Here is a 21030-nt window from a genome sequence, read left to right as displayed (position 1 = left end):
CATAGAAAAAAATATTAATTTCAATTAACATAAGACATTATTTCTCTTGGTTTATCTCACTTTGACAGGTGTTTTTATCATATTTACTTGCTGTTACTGTGTTGCTTCAACGTGCAGGTTGTTTAGTTCCTATGTGCTTTCTCATAATCATGGTTAGGACAGATGGTGACTTACAATCAGTGATTGGGCATATGTGTTAATGTGGTGCCTAAGCCACAGCGCTTCAGCGAAGGATGGTGCATGTCTTCATGAACTCTAGTGGAGTTGATACCCTGCTTACAAAAGGGTATCAACCACCTATTAACAATTTGTATCTGTCAATACACAGCTGAAAACAAATAGCAGGTTGCCCTTGGCCAGCAACCATTCCTTTTTGCCAAGGTCAGACACGAAGAACTGCCATCTATGCATTGAAGTTGGATCTTCCTTTTGGAACAAAGTGATTTCAGTATATCCATGGCCAAAACAGCTGCTTTTCCAGCACAGTTGTCCAATCTGAACAGAGCCCAGGGACAGAACCACACTCAGATCACTGGATGGGTAAGATGCTGCATGGAAAACACACCGCTTACAGATTGAGACACCAACTAGCCAGAGGTTCATACAGAATAAGTATTTTATTCATGATGTATTTTTTTATTTACATTAAAGTTTTCTTGTATTTTGAACTCTGCTTGGATACCGAAATTAACAACTTTATGTGACTGCACACCTGCTCTAAAAGAAATGGAGATAACACAGTTCTTTTCCATAGAAGAAAAAGGAAAATTGCCTGACAAAATCAAAGTTGATTTTTTTCATTCCCAGTAATTATCTTCTCACTTTAGAATTAATATGAGTGGAAAATGTAGTTTGCTATAATATAATAAATAGAAGACATTGGGTAATTAGTAGTGCTGGTATATTTCTAAAGTACTAAACAGACAAACAATAAACTGTGAATTTAATCACGAGTTCTCATACAGTTTCAAGACAGGAAAATTAGAGCTCTCAGCTACAGTCATTTGAGTAATCACATCTGATCTGCATTATTTATTAGTTATTACATGCCAAGTGATTCCGATTGTACATTGCCTGAAATCATTCAAAAGCAAGCATGCCTTTGTTTCTGTTTTGTTTTATAAAGAAAAATCAATGGCGTTGCGTAATGTGTATTCTATTCGGATTTTTTTCTTTATTTCACATAGAAAATACAAATCAGTGCTACTCTCCATTAATGGGACAGGCATCTGGGATGAATCCTCCAGAAATATATTTTCAGAGCTATCCCTGATCCCAAACATTGTCAAAATACCTTCTTCTGGATATTTTCATCCCTTTCCCTGTGACTGCTGAACTTACCTCTCATTTTAGGATTTATTTCTGATATACTCCCTAAAATTCTGTAGGAACTTTTGCATATTTAATAAAATGCCTGAAGCATATTTGGTAATATTTCTTTTGGTAATATGTTTATTCCATTTGACTTATTAACAAAAAATGATGCAGTTTCAAGAAGCAGCGTTACGCAGTTTTATTCAGTTAGTTTTGTGGGTTCAAGTCTTAGTTTTGGGCAACTTCCTGCTACAATACTTTAAAAAGGGAATTACTTAAAATACCTTTTTTTCCTTCTCTTAAACAACCAAAGAAACAGAGAAATAATTATTGGGTACCTTCATTTTCTGCCAGTAAAGCAGGTTTGGTGTTATATATGTCACAGTAAAAACTAAATAAAGTATTCACATCAGTTGTGAACAATTTGTGCCAGCAAAAGTTAAAGCGTCAAAGAAATCTCTTTAAAATGCTAACAAATTTACTTACAAACACCTATATTTATTATTTCATAAATAGGCGCAACAGGTTCCATAAAAAAGATTAAATACAGACACAGTATGAAGAAACAATAATACATAGCCATATGTAGAGGTTATAATTTAGCTGTCTCCAATCTGTTTCTGCAACTAATAAAATATCAGGTAAGCATTTGGCAGTTTTATACATAAAAGGACTTAAATGATGTTTACTAACCAGTACACATAAAGTGATTTTCTTTAAAAAAAAAGAAGCATTTTTTAGGCAGTACAAAATAAACGTTTGCTCTTTATCAACATTAGTTTTTTCCCTATTTTTTTTTTGTTTTTATTTCATGAGACAAAGCCAATATTTTTAATTAATATAATTTGGGACTATTTTACTTTCTTTCCTCCAAATAACTTGAAAATATAGACTATTAGTCAGTTGCTTAAAAATGAAGTAAAAATATGAATGTTTGCCAATTTAACCCTTATTGTGAAATCAATAAACTGGAATGAGCCAGTTTCAATTACAATTAGCTACAAAAACATTCACATTTTATACTCTAGGAGAGTGTAACATAGATGCTATTTACAAACTTGCTATGACTGCTACATCAAGCCATTTAAAAAGTCTTTAGTAGTTTCATATAAACACCCATTATGAAAAACCAATGGAAAATCCAGGACTTTTATCCAAGACATCTACAGTTGCTAAGGCAGTTACTATCGCAGCACTTCACAGCAAAAACCAACATAAAATCTGAATGGTCCAAGTTTCCTTCAGGGAAGAAGAAAAGCAATGTCCGTTAAAGGATCTCAGGGTAGGGGTGGAAAAGACAAAGAAAGAGAAAAATAAGGGGGGGGGGAGGGGGAGAGGAAGAAAAAGAAAGAAGCAAGACTATTTTTTCCAGAGTGGGTGACCCACAAGCTCAAATAGTCCTAAGTGCTTAGCAACTTGTATTTCCTAATAAAATGCAGAACTGCCTTGACTGCATAAAGCAATCCATGATGAAAAGACTTCCCTGCATTCCTCAGTGGAAAGGAGAGTTGTTTCAGATTTTCAGGTAAGGTAGAGTGCTTTGTCCCTCTGCATGCCCCTGTTCAAACAGAAAAAGAACAAATGTGGGTTTTTTCAAAATCTGAAAAATTCTCTAGTTCTACTTTTCAAAAAAACCCCAACCCCACAACCCTACTGCATGTCATTAATTCCAAGCATATCACTGAAGTACAGCTGCATTGTCACGGTAATAATAAGAAAAATCCTGGTGCCGTAGTGACATGTAGCAACCCGGAAACCACATCTGGCTCTAAACTGCACAGGACTGGGATATTGGTCTAAGTGCTGGTTCAGGATCACCTGCACTAGTGGGCTGGTAGCACTGACTATCAAAAACCACATGGGTAGAGTTGAGAGTTTAGCACAGGTCTTGAAACAATACTCCATAAGCACTCTGTATGAAGTGGCCACTTTCCTTAGAGGGCAGGAGAGCTTAGTTACATGAATGTGGATGTCAGCCACTGATACCTCTGGCCTATTTTATTTACTCATTCAGACGTAGCCAAAACATGTTGGGTCAGCAGGTTCAGCTAAACAAATGCAAGGGAACATAGAAGCTTCTGGTGCATCCAGCTAGACCAACTCTCTACTGGAGACCAGGGTCTTCAGGAGACCTTCCACGAATGCACATTGTCTAGCATACTTTTGCATTAAGTTCTTGTTGGGTTTCAGCTTCAACTGAAGCATACTAGTTCAGAGCAAAAAGGAGTAATTCACCAATTTCTAATTTGGAACAGTCTGTGGAAGTCAGAAAAAAAGAGTAATTTAAAGCAGAAGAAGCATCACTGATGGGGCTTGATGCACACTGCAGACACTTTCTGGAAGAGAAGCTTTATTCTTAATCTCCCACTTTGTTGACATTGACAAAACCTAGGCACCAGTCCTGTTATTCCACAGCTTTGCAGCTTACTTGCTTTGGAGTCCAAGTGCAAAGCAAACTACACTGCACTGGTAGTTTATGCCAATGCTATAGCAAAGATAGGTTAAGTTCATGCACACAAATTGATTAAGGCATATCTACACAGGGTCTGCTCAGAGAATACTGCTAGTGGTGGAAAGTTATGCCCAGTGGACACCTGGATGGCAGTGCTGGGAACAATGACCCATCGTTTTTTTTCCAGAATCAGGAATCAAAGCCATAATAAGGCTGTGGCTTATTTGACAGAGGACAGTCTATTCAGAGTTCAGTGTCAGTGGTTGTAAAAGTCTCTGGGCTGGATAGACTCCTATAAGGGCCTGCAGTACACATCAAGACATAATGGTGGTACAAGCAGGAACAAGCAGGTTCTAGTCAAGGTGTTATTCTGAACTAGTAATCAGAAAAAAGATTTTTGTTCAGTTACAGAAACACTTTAAAACAATGATACAAGTGGAATTCTCAGTTTAAGTAAGTGTAATGGATGAAACTGATCTTTAGTTTTGCTCTGTGTTCATTTGTCTGGGCTAGATTTGGTACTTTGGTAGCAACCAAGAGACTTTATCTGCCTCTGCCTTGGGGATTCATGCCGAGTCAAGGGAAGGTCAGGCTGGTGGGCATGTTCACAAGGCTCAACACCTATCATTTAAAACTGAAGAGATACCTTCTGTTCAGTCTTAAATGTTTCCAGACAGTAACACGGCTCCAAAAAACCATGCTGCAGAGGAGTTGAAGGTTAGAAGGGGTTACTAACCTTATGTTAAGGGCATAGAGCTCCTGAAGGTACGGTATTTTGTTTCTGGTTAGAGTCACGTGGTCTTCATGCCATTCCCTTCCACGTATCTGATCCGTGTATCCCATGCATCAGCCCTGCCTCTCACTGATGTGATTTTTCATGACCCAGACTAATTATTTTCAATGGCAACAAGATTTCCTCAGCAATGGAGTATTTGGAGAAAATAGTTCACATTATTTGCCTCTCAAGGAGGAGGTAGCAATCTTAAAACTTCTTTCTTACACCTTCTCCCTAAGATTTCAGTTCTGATTTTCTATGGAATGGAAGTTCTCTAAGACTACAAAGTGTATGTGCTGTGATAAAGTGACAAAAATGTCTAATAAATGTATGTATTGAAAACTTGTTCTCCTACAGCAGTCTAACTGCTGAATAAACACAGTGTTATCACAGATGCACTTCTGAAACACTGTAGGGAAACAGGCAACAACCCTATTCTCAAATTCTCTATCAGATACTTGTGTCATGAATGTTGCTCAACACAAGGTGGCATTCACTGGCTGCTTACCCATTACTGCAGTAGTCATTATTCCAGTCCACAGTCTGTGCCTGAGGATTTCTGCATCCTGAACGAACATACTCCATTGCTTGGGTAACAACTTGTGCAGCTGTTGATGTTGGATTGATGATATTCTGATAATCAGGCTGAAGAGTAAATCCCTAGAGGAAAAAGCAAGTACATTACAAAGTATGGAAACAAAGTGACAGGTTGGGTGCATAAAAAAAAAAAGAAAGAAAAAAAAGTGGTGTGTACTGTGAAATAGTAGAATACTTTTCCAAGTGTGCTTTAGGTTATAAAACCTAAAATAGGCAAAAAACTGTAGGTGCTTTCTAAGTTTTAAAATCTTTCTTTAGTTTGAGAAATGAAACACTGCCAAACCATTGTTAGCTTTTACGCAGTCACAAGATGGAACTAAAAGACAGAGCAGAAACAATTCAAAACCAAGAGAACAACTCAATCAGCACTGGGACAAAAAGGTCTGTTTGCTCCTCAGAGCTTCCATTTAGATTAAACGTAAGGATACACACTAGTCACTAATTCCCAGAATATGCAACAGAATCGTTTTGAAGGATGTAGGCAGCAGGTGGCTGACTGTTTTATTAGACTACACCTATTCACATATTGTTCTCAAAAACCTTTTTCTTCATTCAGTCACAAAGGGACCATCTGCTGCTTCTTTTATTTGCACTTCTCTCTCAACTAAACGGAAATTCAACCAAAGCTTTTTAACTGTTGTTGGACTAATGTAGTGAAAGTAGCACAGAATAACTTGCTTTTTGAAATGAAGGAGATGAGCAAAAGAAAGTGGAAAGAGAGTGGAAAGTGGAAAGTGGAAAGTACAAAGAGACATCTAACCTGCTCCCTGAAATATCTGTCGTATGAAAAGTCATAATAATTTTTAGCTCTTTTGATATATTAGGATGTTTAAATACTGTGTTTCAAAGTCAGGAGAACAATTGAAATTTCAAGGCTAGTGTATCTGGTTCACCCTGTATAAATGTACAACGTGTTCCTGCAAAGTTAGAAGAACTACACTGGGTAAAAGCATGGGAATGTTGTATGAAAGCAATTGATGTCTGCTGAAAAAAAACACACCAAACTCCTTCCTGGGGCAAGGGCATACAATTCCCACTCAAGTTAACTGGATGTGTAGCAGCTAAATCAGAAACTGAACTTGAACCTACTTTGAAAACTCACTCCATCCAGCCAAAGCCCACATACAAAATACACAGAATTAATGCTTTTAGTTAGCTTTAGTTTTAGTTTAGTGTTAGTACATTGTGTGTGATCACTTCTTGTACACAGCCCTCATTAGGACAAGAATTTTGCAGAGAGATGCTCTTTTCTGCAGGTTTAAGAAGCCAGCCATGCTACCTTCTGTCAAGAAAAATGAGCATTCTCAGTTTTCACCTAGCTCCCTACATCCACAGAAATTAGCTTCCTTCAAATGTAACATGTCACTTCCTTCTTCACATCCCTCTTTCTTGGCTATTTCCTGAGGTCCCGCAGGTGTTCTGCCCCGCCTCTCATGTGCATTGTCATCTCACTCCACTAATCCTGATTGTGGATTTTAATCTAGACCACAAATGATTGCATCTTTCTTCCTTAATCTTTTTCATATGGAGAACATCCTGAGTAACATTTCAGGACCTTAAAGGCTCTTAAAAGCCTCACTTTGTCCCTGAAACACTGCTGAGCAAGTTCACAAATGAATTCTGCATGTAGTTGCCATGTTACTTATATACTGCCCTGCTAATGAGATTAAATAAAACCCACTCATGGCAGGTTTTACAGCCATGGTGACTGTAACCCCCATGCTCTGTATACTGCCTTTTCACCAGGCTGTAAACCTACACAGCAAGCTGCATAGACAAGCCCCAAGCCTGCAACATATGCAAGGGAAACAGTAATTGAGCAGATTTCCCAGTGACTTTAATTGGAGTTTCGTGTAATTAGAAGGCAGAAAATTTGGGGTTTTATACCATCATCATCATTTTTTATATAAAACATTAAGCATAAGACCTTTCTAATTTAGCTGTAAGAGGAAATCAACCATAGAAACACATCCTACCCTCAGGCACTCAGATTTACTTTTGGTAGCAAAGCCTTATCTGTTTATCAGTTTTCATGAAAAAATCATAAATACAAGAAAAGCACTATAGAGGGACATTAGCCAGTAGCAAAGCATGCACGTGAGCAGGCACAGAGTCTCAAGTACTCATAATATCATAGAATGGTTTGTGTTGGAAGGGACCTTAAAGACCATCTAGTTCCAAACCCCATGCCGTGGGCAGGGAACCTTCCATTATACTAAGTTGCTCAGAGATCCAGCCAACCTGGTCTTGAAATCTTGAATACCTCCAGAGAGGGGGCATCCACAGCTTCTCTGGGAAGCACTCATGCAAGAAGGAGATAGTTCCTCCAAATCAGAGGAAGAGACCATCAGCAAAATACCCATTCCATTTCTTCTGGAATTGAGACAAATAAATAGCTTAGATGTTGGAGAACAGTCCTGTGGTTTAAATGCCAGCTTGGAACTGGGTGGGGATTTATTCTCATATTTTTTCAGGTTTTCTATATGACCACAGACAACTTGCTTTGACTCTCTTCCAGCAAAGCACATGTGGGCTTAGGCTGAATTGTTACCTCTCATGTTAAGGTTGGGGCCATAGATCCAAATTTAATTCTTCTATCAGCAAAATAAGGGGTAACAACACTTTCATCTTGTACCTGGCAAGTCTAGGTCCCAACCTGCTGCCTGGGATTGTCCTGTTTCTTAGGACACACAGGTGATAAATTCTAACATGGTGCAGGGGTATCTGAGTCAGGCTCCTGCTCCAGAAGCAACTCAGTTGTGCCTCTGGGAGGGGTTGAGGGCTACCAAAATACCTGCAATGTGGGTGTTGGAAAGCATGCTTGTTAAAGCAAAGTAATTTAAGCACCCTGAACTCAGTACAAAGGACTGATAAAGTATGGTCTTGTTTAAGATGCAAGCAATAATTACTTCAGTTTTTTCACCAACAGAAAAAGCTATGGAAGTATAGTTCTGTACAACAGAGGGAGACAGCCTCGTACCAGGCTTGTGGTAAATATTTGTGTATTATTTATGTAAGCCCTTAACAAACAATGATGAAATAAGAAGTGTTCAGAAAATGAGTGCTTCGAGGTCTAATTAAACAATGCTGAATGTTTTTGCATTGTAATGCTCAAGAGAAAATCACCAACTGTTTTGCAACATGCCTAGAATTTTAAATTTCATTTTCTTGTTCCAGATTGAAATAAAAATAGGGAACTTGATAAAGATTAATTCGATGTCAGGAGGGACATTTGCTCTTTAATTAGATTTCTGTAGCCCTAGCAGTTTCGTTGTGCCACTACAGCAAGTCCTAAAAAGCCTGCAGCAGAACTAAAGAGTGATCCTCATCTCCACACTTTACTAGGAACTAATTTCATTTCCTGCCTGTCTGGAGAGGTATTTTCAACAGGCATCAATGTTTTTGTCTTCACAACTGATTTATTCATCAATCTCAATGTGATATTTTAAACCTTTAAATTACATCCAAATCCTAAAGCATCTGTTTATTACACAAGGAAATTGAAAATCTGTCTGTGTGATATCATACAAAGATTTTTCCTTAAGGTTATAAAGGAAGTTGACAGATATTAATGATTTTTTTTTTCTCTTGACCTCATTCGAAGACAAAGCTTAACAAAAAAGAAGAAATCTGGACAAATACAGCCAGTCCCTGAGTTTGCTGTATATAAAATATATACCAGAAAAAATGAGGCTATTATTTTTGGCAGGCTATGCAATCATCTTGCTGTATACATTTATTTTCTAAAGGAAAAGAAATACCTAAAAGTAGACTGAAATGAGTTATTATTAAAAAAAAAATAAAATGTGACATACATTAATCTTCTGTTGCTTTGTTATGCATATGCACTTGCAGCCATGGTTACTAGACATGAAGAATCCAGTTTTGCTTGCTCTACCTGTGAACTGAAGTAGGACAGAGATTGTAATGGGACTCACCATCCCACACAATGAAGGATTTTGAGTAGAGAAGGCGATGCTTCCAGTAGGGCTACTTAAAAGGGTTCCTTAATAAGACTGGGTATATCTGGGGGACTGAATCCTTGGTCTCATCACTCTTCACACCAAACAGCACAGTACAACAGGCTGGATAGTAGAGTATACTCAGAAAGAAACATAAATGTCTGTGTGAGTAGAGAAAGGAAAGAATGACCTTGCAAGTGAAAACAGGCTGCAGCTTCAGATGCCGTTTTGGCCTGAACTTTGGAGAAATTGTGCTAATTTGAATGACAAGGATTAAGAATCAGATCATCAAGTGACAACTAAGTAAAAATTAAACATCATGTCAAACCTAAGAAACAGACTGGAAAGAAGCAACTCAGTTAAAAAATTATACAGTGATAAGATGATCACATGAGCATTTAATGAAAGAAAAATCACGCTCTTCTAATATACTGTGAGTGTATCAAAAGTGGATGAAAGAAAAAGTGCTGCACAATGGATTTTGTCTTTGAAAAGCAAAACTTTAACATGGCTCTTGTGAATAATATTTAAGAAAAATATAGTATATTTCAGAATTACAAGTTAAAAATAATAAAAATCAGGATCTAAGTTAAATCTAAGTATGAAAATATAACTAAACGATCTTTTTTTTACAGTTTAAAGGATTATCACTGGAAACAAGCACCCTGAAGGTCTACAGTAGTGGTCATTATTTAATTTATTCATTAATTGTTTTGGAACAGATGGTAAAAGAGACAAAATAGTCTGCTTCACATAAGTCAAAATTTAGATAACTCAAAATAGAGAAGATGGTTTAAAGGAAATTAAAAAATATTTACTAATGTTAGGTATATGACCAAAATGCTGATACCAAAATTTTACATTGCCTTGTGCATTTCAGAACAATTTGGATGCATCGCATCAGTTGCATACTCCACAGAGTTATTTGATTTTAAAAATAACAGAAATTGCTCAGTCACTGAAGATTTTTTGGCTACCAACACTTCTGATCTTCTTCATGTTCTGTAGTTTTTGTGGACTCCCAATGGAGATTACCCTTCTCCAGCTGGCAGTCTCCCTTGATCTGGCAGCTGCACACGTGCAGGCAAGGAGTGCTGGATGTGGAGAAGAACATGTTGTTCCCTGTGGAGCTGATGAAGATCAGCTCATTGTCCTGGAAGCAGTGGGAGCAGAAGTGTCTCCCCAGGTCAGCACTTCTTATCAGTCCCTCCTCAAAGTTACACACAGAAGAGTTTGTGGATTTCAAGCACAGTGGTTTTTGGAGAATTGTGTTTCTGGCTGCCAGTACTGAAATCTGGATCTTTATGTGAGTTTTCTTGGATCTGGCAGTCCTTCAGACTAACTACAAGATGATCTTTGATATGAAACTATCCTCCTTTTTCTGGAGAAAATGAGTGACTAAACGTTACAGAGCCACGGATAAAGCAGGGCGTCTGTAGAGAGCAGAGATTCTCAGTCTGCTACCACAGAGTGTCACACTAGTAAGCTGTGCACTATCTGAAAGCTGAATGTTAGGGGGAAAAACGGGGAAAAAAGAGAACCCACCACTGGTAGGAGCAGTGATTGCTGTTTCTAACATGCCTACAGCACAGTCTGCAATGATGGTGTCCAGCCAGGTGAGGGAAGAAGAAGTGAAAAGAAGTCAAATTAAAGGCACTTATTGCTTCTGCTTTATCAGAATACATATTCTTCCATTCCTCTTGGCTGCCTTTTTATGTAGAAGAGTGGTCTACACAGTGCTGTTTGGGACTGAACCTCACACCCAGAGGTCCCCTTCCCTCCTCACCATGGGCCAGACATACAGGGTGGTGCCTCTTCTTTCTCCTCACTGCTGCCGACTCTGTGCTGCTGCCATTGTTGGGAGAGCTCGCTTCTTTCCCCACTACGTCTTTTCCTCTTTAACATGCTCTGCCATCAGCAGAGTGCTTGCTCACTTTCGAGCAGAGGGGAGAGCAGAGTCCTTTGACAACTGAGTCAGAAAGAGCCTTTACTTTTGGGTTATAGACTCTTGACTTTCTGCTTTTTGCCTCCTGGTGGCCAACCTGCCTTTTGTATTCTAACGCAGTATGAAATCCTGGTGATAGTGTTTTCTATCATTTTTGAGTAGACTAGAAAATGTCATACCTAAGAAACTGAAGAGGATACCACTGTTCTGTTCTGTCATGGCAAATATGATGGTGTTAGTACACCCGTTACTCTAAAATATAATATATATTTTGCTTTGTCTTTGCCAACATCAAAGGAAATTGATTCTGTATTTAAAAAAGAATTCATAAACTCTATAAACTGTTGTATGCTACAAAAAAAAAAAAAAAAGGAAAAGAAAATTATGAATATTTCAAAGTGAAATGACAGATTTTCCAGAGCTCAAAAGTTGCATTACTTTGATACAAAAGCAGGAGTGAAAGAAAAATAAATTGTCTTGTAAGTATTCCACAGTGATGAAAGAGACATGGATTGGCAGTGTACCATTTCAACAAGTAACAAGCACCTGTCACCTTGAGTGAAACTTAGAAATATCTCACCATGGTATCTTCATTATAAGCACCAGCCTTTCTGATTAGGGAATATGAGTTGGCAAAAAGTACTTAACTCAAAATTTTCTGAGTTTAACAAAGGAGAACAGGAACATAGAGGTATAGCACTTTTTACTTAACTGCACTTGTCCTTAGTAAAACAAAAGACTTATCATGACACAGGTCTACATACTGACTTGTAGAGACCTGTCTTCTACAATCTAGTGTATATTTTCTCTTAAGCTAGAAGCAAGTCAACTGCACTCCACACATTTCACAGATGGCTGAAGCCACTCTCCAGCCATTGATGCACACACCATATGCTACAAGCATGCAACTCAGTAAAATAAAACATTAGAAGATTCATATTATATTACCTTTCTTTTTTTGTAATATGCAATGGTTTAGAGTAATGCCTAAGTGTTTGGGTTCATACAATAATGATGTTCTTTGTATAAATATGTAAGCATTTAACATCTGCATTACATCTTTTCCTAGCCCCTACTGGACTATAAATTCAATAGATTTTCAAATCTATTCAGTAGATAATGTTTGGCAATGATTCTGGAAAAAACATAAGGGGTTTGACCTTCTTTAGTTCTGCACTGGACAAGTAATGTACAAGTGACACTGAACTTGGCAAACAATCTGAACTTAGAAGGCTGAATTACTTTGCAACATAAACTTGCTGAAATATAGTTATAGGATCTCAACAGGTTGCAGTCACAGATGTAATTTTTCATGTTTGGTAAATGAACAAGAAGAGTATTGCTTCTGTCTAATTACTCTGAGTCTTTATGTTCAACCAGTATTCCATCAGGCTTAGGATCTCCAGACAGGCCTCCCTGGCTCTCCTGTCTAGGACTTCCTGTAGCTATTTACAGCTGCCCAGGCTTGGGGTCAGCTCCTGAGTTTCTCTGAGACTTGAGCATGGGCTCTCCCAGGACACTAACACTAATTAATAGGAAAACCTTCAGAAACACACGACTCTACATATGTGTGGTCATAAGTCTGTGATTGCAAAAAATAAACTGGACTAGGAAAAAGTTGTAAACACTTTACAAACTTTCCTTCCTGATTACTCCAAATCACTCTTTGAACTAAGATCAAAGCCTCTGAAAAAGTCCAAATCATCCTGAGCACAACTAAGTTTATCAGTCCAGATTGCTTTCAACTCTTTTGTTTGGTTGATTGGTTTTTTCTGCTTTGGACAATTTTTTTCCTGTTAAACTGTTCTCCCAGCTAGAAACTATGATTCGTGTGCAAGTATTCTCATCTCTAAAGACCAATCTTAAGACAAAAGGTTTCTGGCTTGGAAAGCAAATGGAAATGCCTTGTTAGCAAAGGTGAATTTATAGAGATATTTAAAACATGCAGCAAGTTTACAACTATGCATTATCAGCCAGAACTGACAAGTTTTGTGTATACAAATCTTTTAGATTCTTGCAACTCCATTCAAAAAATTTTCATTCTAACGGCACTTTGCAAAGCAAGATCCTATTATTGATAGTCAGATCTCATCCAATACAAAAGAAAATTTTCTCTCATTAAATAAACAGCTTATCTGCTCTAGCCCTCCATAAGCCCGAGCCTGAAAGTCACAATACCATGGTTGGTTCTGCATTCATTCAGAACTCCTATGAAATGTATTGAGAATCAACTATCTAAAACACTGGGAGTGAAAAAAAAAACAACAAAAAACCAAGCAAAAAAGCCGCCCTATTGGGATTGTGGGCACAGCCCACTTATTTCCAGTAAAAAGAGGGTATATCTATCTAGCAAAATGAAGTTATGAATGCAGCATAAACTCGTGTTCACTTAATCTAACATGTTCAACACAACCTGTGTTGCTTCATGTTCCCTCTGACTGTTCTACATCACAGTCAGTACAAGGATAACAGCACAAGCTACAACTATATCTTTTTATACACATGCCTGCCTTTTGTTGGTAAAATGTGTTTCCTGAAGACTTAACATTTCACTTATACCTCAGGGTACTCCCAGATTTGCATATGGGTCTACAGACAACGATGGGCATCATCGCTAGCACAAATGATTCTACTGAAATTTTCCATCATCTGGGTAAACTCGTCATTTGTTCTTCCGCTTGAAAGATTTACCCTACACTATCATAGTTTTGGAACCTGCAACACTAAAGCTAATCCACAGCTTTAAATCTCCCTCACTGTTTCAACTTCTGGATGATTCCACTCCCCACACTCATCCCAAAAAGATGAAGTAATTCCCCAGACAGCTGAAAAGCTCAAACTTACTTGTTGCATTGTAGGTGAATGTAAAGCAGACTGGACCTGCATTGGTAGCTGGTTTCCAACAGACTGCTGCATTGAAATCGGCTGGTGTTGCTGGATGTTGAGATGCTGATGCAGAGGGGGGCTGATCTGGAGAGGTGGTGGCGGGGACACAGCCATGTTTGCTATGGAAACAGTCACTGGCATTTGGTTGTTGGGCTTGGGTGCTATGTTCCTGGGGATATTGGCATGCATGGCAGTGATGTGAGGATTCATTCCTGGTTGTTGGTGGTAGTGGGAACTGAGGTACAGTGCAGAGTGAGCCTGGGCGGGCCCATGAAACACTGACTGCTTTGAATTCATCATCTGAGGTTGTGGGGAAGCTTTAACATCAACGGGTTCACTGTAGCTCTGTTGAGAAAAACAAAAAATCAGACAATACTTAGAAGCTACCAAATGTGGCTGTCCTACCCCTGAAGTCTGTTTAAGAGTCACACTATAGGAAAACATGTATATCTGGACCATCAAATTGTCCATGAAATGGAGTTTGGTCACTACACTAGAAAAATAATGAATCCCTTTTATCTCATACTTTTGTCTTCAACATTGTAAAAAAAAAAAAAAAGTAAATTAGGTCCTCTGTTTACTGGTCTAGCCTGGCATCTTCCTTTTTCCAAACTTGGAACTGGCATCAGTGACCTAATAACTTACATAACAAAGACAACCAAGCCTCACACATTTGTTTACATAAGCAGCCACAACTATTGACCTCAGAATTGACAGCCTAGCTGAAAAGAAATTCAGTAGGGTGGGTTCCACTAAAAGTCTGCAGTGATCTTTGACATGTCTCATTTTCTCATTTGCAAACTGGGATAAGAATTTCAGTGTCCTTTATCATACACATTGATAATGCTAATAGTGCTTTATCAGTTAGCTAACATGATGAAGAGGCTAAACCCCATCAGCTGTTCTAATGCATAGAACAAATACACTACTTGCTGTGCTAATGCCTTTATTTCGAAGTATTCTGTCCTGGAATGCTATCCATGCCACCAAACATTGTTACATGCACCATGGATTAGGAGAAATAAAAATATTCTGAATAATTTCACAAAACTTCCTTTGTTGATCCAATTCATAAGGTTCTGAAAATTCTTTTTAAAACTGATGTCTACATAAATGTTAGACTGCATCAAACATGGGGAAGTTATCTTACTAAAGCTGGAAGAATACCCCATAGAAACTGTACAGAATTTTAGAAATGCTATAGACTGCCCCAGTTTCTTAAAGTTGCTAGCAATAAAAACTGTCCTTTAATGAATGTGAATTTTAATAATACTTTTTGTTCTAATATTTATAACTTGCTACATCTGCTTAAACTCAGTTTGCTCAGTTGTTTTTCATACCACCTTTATTTTCTTGGATATCCTGAGTGCAAACTGCTTAAAAAAATGATGAAAAAAAATTTAAGAATTAACTCCCATATGCTTATGAGTGGGAACCATAATTTGAAGTCAAGTCATACTGGGATTAATAGTCAGTGAAAGGTGAAACATGCTGGAAAAAAATGGCAGAAATGTCCCCCTGGAGAAAGAAGTCACTTTGTCAAAACAAGGCTGAAAGACACATATACGCCCTTATTCTGTGATCTCCATGTCATGTTTGCTCAGTTTACAAGTCAGAGTAAGTTCCGTGTTACTCTTAGCACTCCGGGGTCAGTGAAGTCTATTTGTATTCTTTCTGAAGGATGCACCGTCACCAACAATCCTTTGACATGTACGTTACTGAAATTGCTTCATTATGTGTGAGGATAAAGACGCAAACGACAACTTAATTTTCCCTAAGTATAACTGCAGTTCCCTTAGCAAAAAAACCCCTTGTTTTTTCCAGTAAATGAAGAAAAATCATATGACTATGATAAAATGAGCGCAAATGTCTCTCTGTGGATCTGCCTGGCTCTGCTCACATGTGAGTGTACATATGTGCAATATGTATTATGTGCATATTTGCAGGATTCAGATGCAGACATAAAGGACTGAAAGTAGCTTCAAAAATCTGCTGTTATTTGGATATTATTTTTAAAACATTGAATGAATGTTCATGACAACATGGGAAATATCTTCCCCCTCTCTTCCCAGTTGTATATTTAGAACACTCTCATGACTGTAGGAGCAAAAACTGGCAAAAACTGAAATTTACTGAAATTTCAACGATTCAGAATGTTTGCTAATTAGCAGCATGGTCAGGAGCCTCCTCTTGAGTGTCCCACGCTTCTTACACATTACAGGAGGTGTATGCTGTTTCTTTCTTGAGAAACCTGGAAGTTTTATTTAAAGCATATTTCCCTCATGAAAACAGTTTGTCTTTCCATGATGTAGCAGGCAGGTTCCGTGTAGTCCAAGCAGGGATAATTGCTCCCAAAGTGTCTAAGGGTAGACTGCTTAAACAATTCCTCCTGGCGAGGAGGTATCAAAAAACCTTTGCAGCGCTATTTGTGACATACTGATACATACTTACACTTCATTTGTAACTACAAAGATGCTGCCATACACCTCATTAACAGATACATTGAACCAATCTAATTATTGGGCAATTCTGAGTTCACACATAAGAGGTCAATGCATGGCCCATACTGACAAAATTCCAGATAGACAGTGTTGATACTTTAAATATCATATTATGTTAAGAGGAATTGTACAGTCTCTGGTCAGAGATGAATAACACTCATTATACCTCTGAGAAGAGCTCTGCAAATTGATCAAAATGGACTGTTTCAGTTGTCTAAAGCTATGAATCAGCTTTGTATATGTTTCATCACCTCTTGATCCACTGAAAAGCACAACACTTCAGTTTAAGACCAAGTATTTTACTGTAACTTAGAATACTTTGAATCATATGTGATGTGAAACCAAATTGTCCAATATCGTGTAAATCGCATCAATACTACCAGTTACTGGGAATCTTGATAAATGAACCCATTAAATGCTCTTCTCCAGAATACTGCACCTTCAGCTTTTTCTGCATATAGGTCAGAAATGCAGATTTTGTAAGTATTGCTGAAGCTAATAGAATAGGTGATTCAAATATCTTGGCTTAGTTACGTTACTTTACTGTGAAATATACCAAGAGGCATATATGATGCATAAGTCATGCTACCCTTTCAGACACAATTACTTCATTCACAGACTTGAATGGGAATTGCACCTATCCAGTAAAGCATCAGATAGTCTTAGATAAGGACTTTTATCATGGGTAAAACTAGGAATTAAGAACAAAGGGATTTCATTAGCAAATTTGGGCTTCAAATACACAGTCATGTTCCCCAACTTTGCAGGTTGGAATTCAGTAAATTTTCTCTTGCCTTATCCAAGGAGAAGAGCACAGAAATAATTTAAAAAGCCCCCCAAACCCTCTAATTAATCTGCCCCAAACCAACACAATTTACATCTCTGATTTTTGGGATTAAGTTCTAGAATACAATTCATTTGCAGATATATGCAGTGGAGACCAAAATTACAAATCTGTACACACAGGCCACCAAACATTCGGGCTTAGATCTCCTACAGGTAGCAAGGTCTTCTACTAGATCTCCAGTGAGAACATCTTTGATCACTATTATCAGAATGGTGGTGTAGACTCACCACTAGAGGGTGACAGAATATTATATTTAGTATACGGTGGGTGGCAGTATTTCATACATAGATTAAAGAATATACACTAGGACCACAAATTAGTTTTTCTTGACAGTCGTTTATGCTCTTTGCATGGCTTATACTTATACTAGAGATCAGGTCAAAGCGTTACTATAGATCTTCAAGTTCTAGGATAGGCTAGGAGAAGGATTTCCTATGGACCTGTCTCTCCAACTAACATCATCACCTAATAATATTGCCTAAATTTTAAAAAAATAAAAAATCAGAAGGTGAAGACAACATAGGTAGGCCAAAGCAATGGAATGCTACAGAGAAAGTATGACTGCACCTTTGTCACAATGCAAAGCCATTTTCCTCCCCACCCCCGACCAAGAATCTAGTTTTACCAAAACACAAAGAAAAATAGGGAAGAACATTTTGATATCTGAACAGAAAGATAATGAAAGTAGAAAAAAGTAGGGAAAGGAAGGAAACAAAATAAGTACTACTGTAACTCCGATGATAACAAATATAATTATATTAACTAAAAGTACTGGTGGCTCATGACCCTTGATCCACAGAATTATTTTACTTGTATTGTATTTTCAAGGAAATGTGTGATGATACTAATGAGTGATGTTCTTCAGAGAAAGTGTTCAGAGTTGATAATTTTGCACAGTTTGGAAAGTGCTGAATCAAGTTCTTCCCCATGGTTTTCACTAAGTTTGTGCCTTTCCTTCCAATTCTAGAGCAAAGAGAACTTTCTCATCTACTTCTAGTCCCCTAATGTGTGCCAAAACTCCTTATGCTTAATTATCAAATTAAAGAATTATATAAGGTTAAGGGGTTAAGCTTAATAGTTGTGCTATTCTTTTCTACTGAAAACTGCCCTGGGACTAATGGTCCTCCTTATCACAGACTGGATTCAGGCACAAGGAGTATGTCTGTTCCTTAGAGGGAAGTGACATTGGGATTTCCCTCACCGTATAACATACAACTCACTCTTATGGTCAAGAAATAATTTTTGGTGCAGGCATCCTGCTCAATTTACTTATGTCAGAGAAAAAAGCAGCAGCCTAGGCGATGCCATTCTGGCATCTGCACAGCTTCCTTTGGGATATAATTTTACTTCCACTTTGAAAAGTCACACTTTAAACGCTCACCTCTGTATCTGGGTAACCAAACAGCACTTGAAACCTACATGGGTATTGATTCTCTTTCTAACCTCTGACTGCCTTCTGGCTACTGTTGGCACTTCTAACCCCGTTTCAGCTGGAACATAAACAACATCCATGTTGAAAGCAAAGCAAGGACATGTTTTAACAAGGCAGCACTCTAAGGGCCTGAGCCTTGGACTACTGAATTTAAAAGAAAATCTTCTATTACTAACTCCAACAGAATTTGGATCACAGCCCAACACTGTTACTGTTACTTCAGTATTAATATCTGCAGGCCCATTTCATTTTTTATGAAAATCAAGTAGGATCTGTCTAACAGAGGCGGAGAATCATTCCCAGTTGAGGACCAGTATTTTGACCTGTGTTTCTTCAGAAGCATACCTAGAAACTACAAGTGACTACACTTATTTCATTCGTTAACACATTAATGCAGTTTTTGTTAGAAATGCTGCCAGCAAGTAGGACTATATAGATATATACACACATAATGCCATGAATATCTTCAATTTACATAACGCATAAATGCTTTATCTTCAGCACCCTTATCTACTGTAGGATACTACATATATATTATCTGCTATAACATACAATATACAGCCATAATGTATGGGAACTAAATAGACTTTTGTAATAATGTCACTCTAGAAAGCAGTACTCAACTAATATTGCTCCTTGCAACGTAAAATCAAAAGGTAGTGTTCTTTCAAAGAAACCAGAGATGTTCTATTTACAGAGAAAAAAAAAGAGTTCTTTTTCTTGTTCTATTGATTTCACAAAATTAGTTAATGATCAAAGCCATTCAGTTGGAACAATATAATTTCAGTTGTTTACAGATCAGATATCCTCTAAATGCTTCTTTATTAACAACACCAATTAAGCTCTCCTTTGTAGTACAATATTCAGTAAATACATTCAGTACATTCAGAACATTCAGTAAATGTTCTTGTACTATTCCAAGCCCATGTGTCCTTTAAATACATGCTGAGAGACCTCTTGAAGGGCAAAAGAGTGAGCCTTATGGCCAATACGCAAACAGCAAAAAAACTAAACAGCTTTACTTGTGGGTAAACATAACATATTCCAAAATCAGAAATTTTTTTTTACACAGCCAAAATGGTGCAACACAGTTTTATTTTAAATGAGAAACAGGTGCTTCTCTTTAAATGAGAAACGGACGTCTGGCATCCTCTCTCTATAGACTGGAACATGTACTGTGTGAGTATTTCAAGGCCTAAAAAAGAGTTTAACTTAATTAGGGTTTCACATGAATATGTGTCATAAACCTACATAGTTGCCACATTGTCCCTTTTCATGATGGTGCCATTCCCACATGTAGTGACTGGTGTCACTTGAAGCATGCTGAGGAATTCACCAATTTTTTGATTCTGTGACCAGAATGATGGTTACATTCAGGTAACAGCAGTGATTATGTCAGCTAGTACCAGGATGGTCCTGGCTGTGCAGACTGTAAACAAACTTTAGCAGGCCTGACTCAGCTTAAAATGAGTTATCTTCAGTACTGTGACATTAAAGAGGTAGAGAGAAGGAAATTGACTGCATAATTTATGCAGCTCCTACAAAGCTTACCTAAGCTTAAGTTTGCATCTGCTGTCTTTGCTGTCTCTTTGGTGGAAGGAACATCTTGAATTGTTTATTCCTTCTCTCAGCTTTTCTGTGTTCTCATAATCCTGTCCATTTTTAACGTTTTTGACATTTTAGGTCACTTCCAACCCCAAGCCTGTCCTTGAGAAGAATCCTTTCTTCTAGCCTGCATGGGCTCAGCCATTTCATTAATACCCCTGTGAAGCTGTTTATGAGAGAAAGGCTCCTTGCTGGCACTGTTTTCTCTTTCCTGCTTATCTTTTTAACTCCTTTAGAGATTCCTTTGACTTAACTCTACACACTACGGTAGATAACTTCATATGCATATTTGAAGTACAGCTGCCTTCCTACCTAAGTCACAAGAGGCTCTTAGCAAATGACGTTTCATATTTTGTTAATTCCAGTCACCTATTGCAATAACAACATCTGGGACTCTAGAGAGTTCAGAAAGCTTTTTGACACATTCTTGATATTTCAGAACAAAGGAGTAAGCCATGGGTTGTCATCTCTAATTAGTCGAGGTGGCTCAGAAGAACATCTTCAAATCTAAATATACATTTTGTCATCATCTACAGAGGATTGGCATGGATTCATTTAGGGTATGTGAGTAAAAATGGATGTTTTATGAATGTAACCTGGGTACATGTGATAAAGGATATGCAACTTTAATTTGGTACAAGTGTTTTAATTCCCCAAATGGAAGCACTAGGCTAATACTGAAATCTAGTTTTATTAACTCACTTCGAAACCAAA

The 21030-nt window shown here is 37.7% G+C and overlaps 1 protein-coding gene across 3 annotated transcripts in view; it reads right to left on the bottom strand.

Annotated features, from left to right (window-relative positions):
* Positions 1-598: 598 nt before the first annotated feature.
* The window catches only part of TOX (thymocyte selection associated high mobility group box), a 225634-nt gene continuing 205202 nt past the window's right edge, over positions 599-21030 (bottom strand). For all 3 annotated transcript variants that reach the window (XM_064652387.1, XM_064652376.1, XM_064652397.1), the window contains 3 exons: positions 13890-14276; positions 5050-5201; positions 599-2872 (listed from right to left, as the gene is read on the bottom strand). In XM_064652387.1, coding sequence (XP_064508457.1) covers positions 2836-2872; positions 5050-5201; positions 13890-14276 — 576 coding nt within the window. In that variant the 3' untranslated portion in view covers positions 599-2835. The remainder of the gene's footprint in view (positions 2873-5049; positions 5202-13889; positions 14277-21030) is intronic.

The sequence above is a fragment of the Pseudopipra pipra genome, chromosome 1 (genome assembly GCF_036250125.1).
Source record: "Pseudopipra pipra isolate bDixPip1 chromosome 1, bDixPip1.hap1, whole genome shotgun sequence".
NCBI lineage: Eukaryota > Metazoa > Chordata > Aves > Passeriformes > Pipridae > Pseudopipra > Pseudopipra pipra.
This window is presented reverse-complemented; position numbering and strand designations above follow the sequence as displayed.